The sequence below is a fragment of the Bufo bufo genome, chromosome 10 (assembly GCF_905171765.1).
Source record: "Bufo bufo chromosome 10, aBufBuf1.1, whole genome shotgun sequence".
Lineage (NCBI taxonomy): Eukaryota > Metazoa > Chordata > Amphibia > Anura > Bufonidae > Bufo > Bufo bufo.
The window spans coordinates 133,047,281-133,060,560 of record NC_053398.1 but is presented as its reverse complement, the minus strand read 5'-3'; the positions used below and the strand labels follow the sequence as shown (position 1 = coordinate 133,060,560).

At 42.5% G+C, this 13,280-nt stretch overlaps 1 protein-coding gene across 3 annotated transcripts in view; it reads right to left on the bottom strand.

Annotated features, from left to right (window-relative positions):
• Positions 1-13,040, bottom strand: part of TSHZ3 (teashirt zinc finger homeobox 3) — an 88,762-nt gene extending 75,722 nt beyond the window's left edge. The window contains exons 1-2 of one of the 3 annotated variants that reach the window (XM_040409671.1): positions 10,030-13,040; positions 7,770-7,947 (exon numbers count right to left, since the gene is read on the bottom strand). In XM_040409671.1, coding sequence (XP_040265605.1) covers positions 7,770-7,809 — 40 coding nt within the window. In that variant the 5' untranslated portion in view covers positions 7,810-7,947; positions 10,030-13,040. Of the gene's footprint in view, positions 1-7,769; positions 8,310-8,380; positions 8,499-10,029 lie in introns of those variants that run through there. The other 2 variants (XM_040409672.1, XM_040409670.1) reach the window with 2 other exon arrangements.
• Positions 13,041-13,280: the final 240 nt, after the last annotated feature.

Here is a 13,280-nt window from a genome sequence, read left to right as displayed (position 1 = left end):
AAGATATCCTGAGATGAGTGGCTTGAGGTAATTTTGTGTTATGCAGTTTTCTTTTCTTACTGCTGGTCATCTCAAGCGACTCATCTCAGGATATCTTGAACCAAGAGGATAGGTATGGAAGGACACATCTGTATATGTAGACGATACTGCGGCCAGCCTGAAATGGCTGATAACAGGGAACAATAGATGCAACTGCACAGCAAATGGATTGAAGATAATACTGAAGGTATAGTGCCCCTTAAAAGGGTGAACTCACATGCAGTAGAATCCATTCCGTACAAGTGAATCGGGTTGTTTCTGCAGTGTGTACGTATAGGGATCTATCACACTATAGTTGACCCATTTTTTTTAGGGTAAATTCAATTCACACTCAGTAGATTTGTTGTAGAAATTTCATCCCATTCATCTGAATGGGGCTCTTTTGATGGCAAGCGCATGGATTTCTGCAAGCCCCATTTAGATGAGTGGAACAATTGAGGAAATTTCTGCAACAATTCTGCCGCATGTGAATACCCTCCTATAATCCAACTACTGTTGCAAGGTCAAAAGTCCGGACGCTGCCAGAATGCAGTCCGACCCTATTAACTATAATGAGTCCGACGGTGATCTGGCCACGTTCCGGCAAATATGCAGAGAAACGGCTGGATAAAAGGAGCTGTCCGCAGCAGTTTTTGTCAGGCCGATTCCCAAAATTTTAGGCCGAAACAGCCAGTCGGCCATGTGAAACAGGCCTTATCCTTCTGCACTTCAAAGGAAAAGAAACAGAAAATCATCATTAGTTTTGCAAGCAGCCATAAAAGTTTCATGCTTCCTACTGAAGGCTGACGGATCCTTCCGCAGAGTCATGTTTATACGTAACACAGGTTTCTGTGGGCGCATTCAAAACGCCAATCACCGCAGGTAAGAGACAAACCTTACTTGCTCCAAAAAATAACTAACGGTCCATTGTGCGACTGAAACCACCTAGAAAATGCTTGTTTGGAGGATTACAATGGGGCGGTTTGCGGTGTATTTTTCCATATGCTTTACAGCGCTATCTGTGCCGCGTGTAACATTTATGTGATTAAAGCAATTACATCTTGGTGAATTCATTATAAGATATCTCTTCGTTCTGTAGATTCCTCGGCCATTACCGGAGACGAGAAACAAACAAATAAAATGCAACTTTATCGAGTGGTTTAACAGCAGACAAAAAAAATAATCTGTGACGAAAACGAGATTCATAAAAGGACGTATTACCTGCTACATAGACACCACAGACCATTCACCGCTGTCATGGCTGTATAATTAATCAGGCCTTGTCTCATTAAAAGAAATGGAAAAAATGGGTGGAAAAAAATTGCATAAAAAATAAATATGTTCTTAAATAATGACCACGCTTTATTAATGACCATAGTTAATGGAGGGAAGAGTTATACATCTTTACTTATGCAAAATAAATTCATCCTGCTTCATTAATATTCATCTATATTCAAATACCATTTAAAATGGAATCGAGCATTTTGATAAGCCAACAGCTAATTGTATTCATATTGTAATTTACAAAGGAGAATACAAGTGTTAAGAGGCTGGCGCTAGGTTACGTTGGCATTACCGGCGACCTGGACTGCACAAATTCCAGGAGAGCTTTTTACATTTCATTCCCTTCTTGCCTTTTCAGGCGTAAAAGTATTATTATATATGCTTATTGGCATGTACTATTGACCTCGGGATCTTGATACAAACTCACAAATGTGTCATTAACGCGTCAAAAAGAGATATTCAAATGATGCTAATGATGTGTTATTTAAAAGCTTTGTGAAATCGTGTCTACGTTATAATGTTCTGTTTTCAGCAGAACGGTGGAAATTTCCTTTTTTTTTTATTTCTGAATATCCAACAAATACAGTTCAACCTGTTCCCCTTTATTCCCAAACAGCTGCTGTAGGTGAAAAAACACCCCAGTCATAATTAATAACATGTGTCCTGACAGAAGGGATTAATAATTTATAATTAAAGCACAAACTAGGAAACTTACATCAGTCTTCAAGGCTCACACCTTAAGAGATCCGTAGGTTTGGAGGCTGCATGGCCTCTGTGTCATGATATCAAATTATTTATTTATTGTTTACAAAGCAACGCAGGCTAATTTACTAATTATTAAAAAGTCTCTAAATGGAAATGTTAACTGTCGCTTGAGCAGCCAATTTACTGCATTTCCATGTGCTACAAAAATCTAAAATAATCAGATTTTACAAAAACAATATACATAATATCCTGAAAATAAAGTCTCTTATATGAGAGATAATTAAAAACTTTTAGACCACATGCGAAATCACCGGAATCTACTGTACGTTGTATTGATACTACTTAAGGAGACGTCACACACGTAAAAAAATATAAAAAAAATTAATAAAAATGACCTCTGTTTAGGGTCTATGTTAATTCAATCCAGGAAACAGGAGATAAAATAGAAGTTGGGGGGTGGAATCAATGTGCCCGGGTGAAAGACGCAGAATACAGCTTTTTTTTTTATAATGCATGCATTATGAGAGTTTTTCAACCTGCCCATAAAGTCATCACTGGTCTTACTATAGGACTGCTTGATGTATGGGTCCATTTAGGAAAGTGAGGGCTGCCTATTTGGTTAGATTCAAGATGGCTATTACTAGACAGAAGTTCATAGACCTGAAAAGGAGGAAACAAATACATGGTGACCAGAAGCAGGAGAATATGGGAGTAATGCCATAGTGAAGGGCATGCATTCGAGCAGATTTGTTGGGATGCTTCACCTGTAGACTCCTTTTGGTATTCCAAGCCCTCATTCCGCCATGCAAGGCTTCCATATTAATTACGACAACGATAAATTGCAACCTTTTGCAGCAGACCCTGTGTCGGAATAAGACGAAGCGCTACACCTTGGGAATTTTTAACAGCTCGAACTGGTGAAGAGGTACAGCCCAGGGTCAGGCAAAACTACAGCGTCTGCGCGCGGGTTAATTGTTGCGACGGCTATGGCATTTTAGTGAAGCGTAGGCTGGGTGTTCGAGGAGTCTACTTACGCCTGTTTAATGCAAAAAGGTTAACAGTAAGCTAATTATGGGTGGCACTAGCCCGTAAAGCCAACGGGGTCCTAATAACATGGCCTTTTGTGAAATAAAATGACGCCGATGTCACGGAAGAGATGGAACGAGCAAATGTGGAAGGTGCCAAGGATTACTTTTCATTCTGATAACCCTCAAAGAAATCCCCATCATCTCTATGGCCCAGTGTGATCATGATGCCTACACTTACCCAACCCCTGGCTGAAGTGGATATCTCATAATCGTATCGCAGTCACAATTCATTCGAATCACTGTACAAAACAATCTTTAGGAAAAAAAAAAGAAGAAAATGCAGAGACTTGTGAGCCAATTTACAAAATAACTGCTGATACATCAGCTATTGACTCTTTCAGTCCTGCTCATGATAACGCTGTAGGCAAAACACAGAACAAATGACAACATCAACGACAGGCAATAAACTGAACTGGGAGCGAACACTGAAGTACTAATTGACAGCTGTCAAGCTAATGGGAGAGATGGCAGCTGATTCCCAAAACGCGCTTCTTTTTTTTTCTTCTGTCTCTGGTTATCACTGGAACCTTCCAGCCAAGCTTTTTCCCCCCTAAATTCGCTCTTTTTTTTTTTGCATTGTTCCTTTTTCTTTGCAAAGGACAGCCATAGCTAATCATTTTGTCAGCTTGCTACTAAGGAGGGATCTCTGTCCCAATGAACAAATGTATGGCAGATATGCTGCAGGGGGTGACTGTAACTGAATTTATACTAGGGAAGAAAAAAATGAGTGATTTCAGTGCAAGGCCTGGGAAAGGGTAGCGTTCAGCATCAGTACAAAATGGCCATCAGAGCAGCACTGCGCAACCTTGCGACCCTCCGTTTTACGGTGACTTATTTGGTGCATAATTCGGTGCAAATTTGGAAGGCAAAGTAAAAATTTCACAACTACAGTAATACATGATGTAATAATAAAAGACTGAAATAGGCTAGAGGTATAAAGTGAACTTAATCAATAAAAAGATTACAAGAATTACGGGGTTTTGGAAATTCACCAAAATCACAGCAGGTGCTGGACAATGCAGCCTGAGGTGCCTGCTAGTGAAACATATTGCAAGTCTATGGCTATATAATAGGTAAAGAAAGGTAACGGAGGCCTGGATCATCTTAAGGCATTGAAAGGATCTCGACAAGACCTATGCACACAAACATGGAGACCACAGGCTTAGGCTACATGCACACGAACATTGTCTATTTCCGTGTCTGTTCCGTTTTTTTTTGCGGATAGGATGCGCACCCATTCATTTCAATGGGTGCTGTCCGCATCAGTATGTCCGTTCCGTAGTCCTGCAAAAAATAGAACATGTCCTATTCTTGTCCGTTTTAGGCATTGTTTCAATGGATCCGCAAAAAAAACAAAAAACGTATGTTATCCGTTTTTTTTGGCGGACCGCAAAACACATATGGTCGTGTGCATGTAGCCTTAAACTGCATCTCTGACATGTCCACAAATAGACACACAGAGATGAAGATATTCTACTGTATGTACAGTTAGGCGAGATTATTAATTATTGATCAGCTTGGGTTAAGGGGGTGAACTCTACAACTATCAGTTAAGGTCTGCCAGGTTGGGGCTACCCGCAGCTCCTGGTGCTGCTCTCCTCCCCGCAGACCATTAAAAAGGCCTAATCCCTAAGAAATGATTATCCAGGTACCAAAATCCATTTGTCACCTGCAGCAGCAAATTGAGTTAATGCACAAGTAAAGGCAAGCAGGACTGTGTAATATCAACTTGATTACATCAAACTAGCTGCAAACCTAATTCTCCTCGATGACACTGCGTGGAGCTTGTCATTTCCAATCATTAAAGCTGTCAGGAATCCATCAGGTTTACAGCTAATTAGGTGAACACTAATGAAGCTGGCAAAACAACTTTTCTTTTTTTTTACGGCTGAGTGGACCTTTCAGTTTGGGGAGAGAAGACATTTTTTTTTCCCCTTTCAAGTATTCTCAAGGTTTGCTGGGTGAATGGGTCAAAGAGTCACCAACCAGGGATTGTCCCTTTCTGATTGCAAAACCAATTTGTCATCACTCTCTGCAGGACACAGAAGGACCCATGGACCCGACATCATGCAGCACGTCCACGTAATAGATGATTAGGAGACACCCTGCAACATGGAGAACATCCACATTATTACTAGTATGACTTTTGCAACCATCTGCGTTTCTGCAGAATGCCCTTGTCTTCTGTTTGGGTCTACACTATGCACACAAGTCTAAACCTATTTCCTATCATTTTCCAATCAACAGTATAGCTGACTCCCCCTGCCTTTTTTTATTTCCTGCTTAAATAAGCAACAATCTGGCCATTCCCAGCCACGTCCATTAAACAGAGACACTACCAGTCTATGAGATCCGTAGAGCGCTCCCTGGCAGCCTGTGATTGACCATTAGGCTATTGATGAATGTGCTTGTCAGGAGAGAGACAATTAAATCAAATATGAAACAAAGTCGTTTTGACGGGTCATTTTGATAGAGTAAAACCATTCTCCAGTCTCTTATTAATTGGGCAGCGGAGGTTTTATTTTTTTATTCCTCTTAACTAACCTGCAATTTAATTGAACTTAAAAAAAAAAAGTAAAGTCAAATTTTTATTAATAAATTTGTGTACGGCGTGCAATGGCAAACTCAGAGCAGGGCGATCAGATATGGCCGAATACAGTACGGTATTATGTTAGCAGATGCTGCCGAAAGACGTCACAGATACCATCACGCCATACACGTTTCTGCTACTCGAATGCCATATGCAAAATAAAGACACAATGATTTCTATGTAATCCAGAGGTCTTGTACAAGACGGTAATATTAGAGGTGCTGTAATAGATGTCATTATGGGCACGATATTACAGTAAACTCCTCCTACATGTCATACACAATGCGCACAATGGCCAGCGCATTGGTGACGACCGCAGAGGACGATATTCCTCTCGTATCCAGAGATAAGACGCTGCCCTCTAAAGTTATTTAGTGCCGCCTGAAACAGGGGGTTAAATGAAAATGACCATACTATCCCAGACACAGATCTATAGGGCAGAGTAACAAGTACAGTAAGGAGATAGCCTGCAATCTGTAACATACCAAGATCTATATGTCTATCTATTTACATACATGCATGCACTTAGGGTCCACTATATGTGCATGTGTGTGCTTGTATAGGTGTATATCACATATATAGACACACACTCATATATATACTGTACGGGTAGGTATACAGTATGCATAAAGATAGAAATACAGTAGCAATCAATTTACAGGCCTATGGGGTATATTTAGACGTCACCGAAAAGTTTGCAGTTGTTTTTGTTATGTATCTACGTATTCACGATTATGTGTATAAATCTATCGATCTGTTTTATATCTCTTTCTAATATCAATCAGCAACCTTGCAACCACTGTCAAAGTACTCCATAACCCCTGATCTAACACTACAATACAATATAACACAGTACAACAGAATAATACAAAGACCTATGAAGATAAACATGAAAGCATGAGAAATGTGACAAGGCCAGGCTAAACGGGAGGCAGTTGGTGCAATCTGCAGCCCAGTCAGTAATACAGTGAAGTCTGCACAATGCCACAGATGTGGAAGGTCACCGTCTGCAACCACATGGATCCTGTAACAAGCTCACAGTGCGGAACCTGGCAGGAAGTTGACATGGCACCGGTGACGTCACGGTGCCTGGTGTTACCATGGCAAGTGATTTATTGATGTTTATTGGTGATGAATAGATCAAAGACGAGGAGGATGACAGGCAATCAATCAGTCGTCACATGAAAGATGGCAAGAGTCCACAAAATGAAATCCTTTCCCACTGCTCCACATGTCCTAACTGAACATTATTGCAAAATAATGTTTGGCTCTCTTACCCCCTTCCCAATTGTCTCCGACAGAGATTGCTAAATCCTAATAAGATCTGACATAGGGAACAAGGGCTCAACATAACTAATAGACATCACTGGGAAATAAGTATAAAGCATGCCAAACGAGGGGGAAGGGGAGGGGACACCTCGTAGGCCGGGTCAGAACCGGATCTTCAGCGCTTTTAGTGATTTAATTCCTGTTCAGTTTCATAAAAGCAACAAAAGCGAAAATAGTCATCTGGACGTGGTATTTACAGTCGTAAATCATTCAGCGTACACTGTGTGGCCAGGAGAACAATGTCGCACCTCTCCTACAGCCTTGGGTGAACTTTCCCTGGCCCCTTGTTACCCCACTAACCTTAAATCCATCCCACCCCAAGCGCCTCCTCTAAACAAACATGCCCTGACCCCCCCAGGAAACAATTTCCTTTGGAGAGACCGGTTCACAAAATGAATCAAATGAGTGCTAAATGTGAAAGGGGAAAAAAAATAAAAAAAGACTACAATCCCCAGGAGAGGGGCGGGTGGGAAGACGGGGGAGCGGGTGCACAGTAACCCCTTGTTCCCTCAACTTTCTCAGTCATAACATTTCATGCAGGACACCCCCGGATCACCCCAATAGTTGCAGAATCGTCTCTAATGTTACAAAAGAAATACATAATGTATAAAATAATAATGCAGGTGCCAGTCGTTCTATGCAGGATAGGTGTAGGGTGGTGACCGGGGGGGAGGGGGGGGGGGGTAAAGGGGGTTAATAGGGAGTAATTAGGAACAATGTAGCAACGTGCATACAATAAAGGACTTAGAACCTACCTGCAGCTCTCCTGGGCGCTTGCTGCTTTCTCCTCGGCATGCTGCTGATCAGTTCGCCTGCCTGGGCTCTGCTGGCTCTGGGGGGGAGGCAGGAAGAGTTCTTGGGGCCCCACAAATCCTCCTGTGATGGGATCCACTTCTTGAAGGTTGCATGCACCGACACCACAGCCCCGGCTGCCTGTACAGCGCAAGTTTGCAAGAAAACAACAGAGAAAATAGATATAAAAATAGAATCTGCGCAGGGATTGTGGCCCCCAGGCGGCAGCTGAGTGAGGGTGGGGGGCACATTCAGGGCATGGGGGGCACTGGAGGCTTCCAGCCTGATCCTCAGTCGGTGGCTCCAGTCTCTGCAACAGGCACAGGCTGATAGAGGGAGAGCTGAGCGCGTCACTCAAACTAGTGTGAGAGGGGAAAGCTCCTCTCTGAGAGACATCAGCACCCACAGGGGCTGTCACTTTAACTCCTTCCTGGGGGGAGCAGCGCCGCTGTCACATACACACAGTATGCAGTGACTGGCATTTAACCATGTGTGCACAGCGACCAAGAGCAGAAACATACGCTGTCTAGAGCGTTCCAGGGAGTGTGCAGCTAATGGGAGGCTGTCACTTAACTCATGCTGAGACTGCTGTCCCTGCACACAATGATTACACACAATGCACATGGACTGCCAGGGAAAGTGCATGCTCTCCGACAGGATTTCTGTGTGACTACGAGCATGCAGTCTTGGGATTTATAGAAAGGTATGTACAGTATATAATATGCATATATCCTGCCATATAAAGTGCAGCGTCAGTGCTTATAATTTAACTATAGCTGCGCCAAAAGGCATGCAAATAAAGAGTATTACAAGCAGGACGCAGTTATAGAGGGGCAGTCACTGTCCGTAAACATGGCTATACATGGATATATATGTATATATAAAGTCACACTGACTGGCCACATCAATCTGCAGATACAGGGCACTCGGTAATTTCTTGGTTGCATGCAGTGTTGGGGGCAGCTGCTACTTTAATACTTCAATAGCCTTTCTGTGCATGGCCTGCCATTTAAAGTGCAAGCTCTTATGACAAGATATTACAGGATTCACCTATATTCACACTGTCTAAACATACATATGGTGACTTTGCACCTAAACGTTACAAGGGGGCACGCAGTGGTGGTTGGCCCTTACCCGGATCACTAATAACTACAGATATACAGCCTGCCAATTAAAGTGCATGCTCTGCTGACAAGAATGTCTCACATGCACAGTGTAGCTGTCAGATTAACTGTTTATACCCCATATTGTAAGGAGCAGAGCCTGCACAGACAGATGGACTGGTTGCTGTCACCTTAACTCTTATCTGGTGCTGCTACAAAGAGGCAGTGTCTGACTAAGTATATAATACACACATCCGGCTCGGTCTCATTAACTGCTTAGGTGCCAGAGGGACACCAGATGCATGGCACACATATCAGCTATTGGTGCTGACATGCACATGCCCAGAGCCTGCAGATAAGACACTTCCTGGCAGGGCTGTGCTGCCCCCTTTAACGCTGTGTCAGTCCTATCATGGGAAAAGGTACAGCAAAACCTCAGTGTCCTACAGACAACAACCCCAGGGTCGCTGGATCCCAACTGGGAGTCACTTATTAGCAGACTGTGGGTAGGCTGATTGATGTGCAAGCCCACCTCCACTGCTATGAGCCTGGGGGCATGATCACAATATACAGGTAGTGCTACCCTTTATAGCCATGATAGCGGTGACTGTACTGGATGATACCTAGGTTCTGGGATTTTCTATGTCACAGCCCCAACACCCTCCCCTGTCCTCTGCCCGACTCCCAGCACTCTACAGCCACCACATCCTATGAGACTTGCAGCACTTTCCCATAACAGACACGCCTTACCTTTTTTTTTTTTCCCATTGAGTTAAGTTCAGGCCACTTCCAGAACACAGCATGATGCTAGAGGCCTTATCCTAAACTATGTGCTATTGCCAAGAGCCCAGACCACATGCAGACTCTTCACCCCCTCTGCTACAACTACACCACGCTGACCCCTGAATACCCTCACTTTGTGGGTCTGCCAGCATAAAGCATGCATGACTATCAGCATCAGCACAGATTTACAAAGAGGGGGTTTTACCACACTGGGACATCTAGAAAACTTTCTCTATTCAAGTCCTTAACAATAGCAAGAAGAATCAAGCATCTCCAGGCTCTACAATTTTTGATATATAAAAAAAAAAAAAAAACACTGGGAAATGAATTTACTTACAAAAAAAATGTGCTATTGTTCTTGGGCCAAGCGACCGGCGATGTCTCTCCACGTACACCGATCAGCGCATGATTGACAGCCAGCACCCTCCTGCTTCCTGATGCAATCCCAAAACGGCTCAGAGAAAGGGATGTGGAGTTTCAAGGGAAGCCCTACAAGTTTCTTTCTGGTGTGCATCAAGATTGATCGGCAAGAAACAAAATTAGATTCTCTGTTCTTTTTTTTTGTTGTTGTGTCTTTTCTATCAGTGTGTGCACACGCCGCGTTTTTACTTGGGGCCACAGTAATCAAAGACAGCCTCGTCCAGCAACTGGAACATCAGATCACTTTAGTTTATGAGCCGGATCTTGCAACGCCCTTTAGAGCGGATTACTTTGATGTCCGGGATCAGATGACACTCTTATGTGGGAGCTGCGGATTACTCGAATCCAAGTTCACAAGAAGGGAACCCCCAGGCAGAAGAACAGACGATCGATGCACAGTGAGCTCGATTACGCATTCCTGGCTGGAATCCTGTTCCTGAATCAGAGAGGGATGGACTCTTTCCTAACACTGTCTCAATGCTTTTTCTGGGCTTGGATTGCAAGCTATTGCCAAACACCTTCTTGGCTGCCAATTGCAATTTTTCCCCCCCTTTGTGTGGCTAATAGATATTTCATGACAGCAACAGCAAATTACAGGCTTCACTCCAAGTCCCATGCGCCTTGTGCACTCTCTCCAGCAGCTCTGTGCCCTTTACTTTCAGTTTACAGGAAAGAGAGAGGAGGGAAGAAAAAAAAAAGCACAGAGAGAGAGGATGAGCTTACAAGATCAAAAAATCTCCTACTGCCCCCATCCTTCAGGACCTGGGATATTTCCAAATGCCTCCTTCCCTCTCTGCAGATGTTTCTTCTTCACATGCTGCATTCACAGGCACAACAACAAGAAGAAGACTGCTTTCCCCACCAACTTGCTGTTCTCAGGACTTTGAAGTTCTTTCTTTTTTTTCCTCAGCTATTCTCTTGATCTTGACTGATGCCCCCAAAAATATATATTGCAGCTCTTTTTCCTGAAATGCGCTGGAAAATGGGGGATTTAAAAGCAAAATGAAAAAAATTAAATAACAAATAGCAGTCACAGAAGAGGATGGTGAGTTGGTAAGATGATGTTGCTGAATGCCAAGGGTCTGGGGTGCTGGTATGGAGGGGTGATCAGAGGAGCCGGGGTGTGATCTGCAGAGAGGTAAATGCTTTCCACATCCAGTGTGTCGTCTGTCAGGATTAGGTGATTTTCAAGGAATCGGGATTTTTGCTGCCTAACCTCCTTCTTGCCTCCCTCCCTCTCTCTGTTCTATCTGCTGGTTTGGCATTGCATAGTCTTAGATCCGCCCTAACATCTGTCCGTCTAACCATTGGCTCATCCATCAGTGTCACACTGCTGCACTCTGAAAGCACAACACATCACACACACACAGGCTGCCATTCAATGTGGGACCCTGCTCAGCCCCACAGCTCAGCCAAGGGGGCTCTCTCTGCCTGCACGCTGCTGCTTCTGCTTGCATGCTGCCAACTAACCTGGATTTACTCTCCTATTAACTTCCGATTACCCCACACACCCACCCCCATATTCCATAGAATTGCAATTGCTACATTTAATGCACAAAATGCATCATTGCCCCTAAGCAAAATCATTGCATTTTATCCTTTTGCTGTGCACTGCCTAAAGCGCCGTGCATAGCTTTGCAATAGCAACAAGCTGCATGGATCAGGTTGCAAATGCATATGAATTATTATTAGTGCATTTCGGTATTAGATATGACCATTTTGTTCCAAGAAGTCTGCAGCCTATCACTAGTTTGTCTCACTTTCTAGTATAATGAAAAGCAGATGTCCATAGATTTCTAGAGTAATCAATGATGTCATAATGGTTAATAATAAAAGCAATAATGCTAAGAAAATGATGGCATTAAGCAGCCGATTCCATTGCCAGCCATGCATAGAGCTTTACAGGACACTCAGCTTCTTCTTCACATCTAAACTAGTTCTTTAAAGTTTCACAACTTAATTTCCGCCTCGGTTATTTACCACCCATTGGGTCACAGCCTTTATAACCCTGTGTAAACCTGTAATTTCCATGTTTATTTTCCATGTTATCATTCTGTACCACATACATAGGTCCAGCTGCCTCTGGATCATACTAACAATAGCCTAAGTAAATAACATACCTTTTACGATGTTGATGATGACAATAAGGACCATATGTGCCTGGCGAGGAGGGGGGTGGAGAAGGTGGCTACTATTGATTGGATTAATAATCATCCATTTATTTGGATGATCTTTTTTATTTGAGAGGTGGGAAGGTCAGCACCTGCATTACACACACAGGACCCTTTTCCTGCTCCAGCATGTTACATTAACCTAAGTATTGTAAAGAAAAATCAATAAGCATCCACTTCTGCTGTAATCTGCTGCCTAATCTACAAGAACCTGGACACCCCCTGATTTACAGGGATCTCACAAGCCTGTAACCTGCATGCCCTGATCCAGGCTTTAAAGCCTGCTATGTCAAGAGGTGGGTGGTAAGAGACACTGAAGATAATTATTTTCTATAGAAAGGAGATCCATTTCATTTTATCGGATATTTTTAATAGCAGAATATTTTGCTGATTAATATAAATTTGTCATACGTGTTTTATGTTATTTTGGTTTGGTTAAAAGAATCTTACTTTCCATCAGGGAACGTACAGTTAAGATATAGCGTTTCCAACAGTATACAAGGAAAGCATTGCCTGTATTGATTCTCTATTAGTCTGTGGGTGAATGTGCAGGTTGTGAACATTATAAATGGTGTGCATGAAACTTTTGCTACTTTAGATAAAAAGTCATTTTTATTGCATTGGGGTGTGTAATGTAATGTGTAGAGCAAGTGGAAGGACTGATAGATATGGTATGTATATGTTCTAGAAAGCTACAGGTACATATTAGATAGCTAGATAGATAATCCATATTAGATAGCTAGAAAGACATACTAGATAGATACGACATAGACAGATAGATATGAGGTAGATATGATAGATAGATAGATAGATACGATATAGACAGATAGATATGAGGTAGATATGATAGATAGATACGATATAGACAGATAGATAGATAGAGATACGATAAAAACAGACGGATAAACAGACACATAGATATGAGATATATAGAAAGATAATGATATAGACAGAGACATACAGATAGATAATGATATGGACAGAGATAGATAGATAG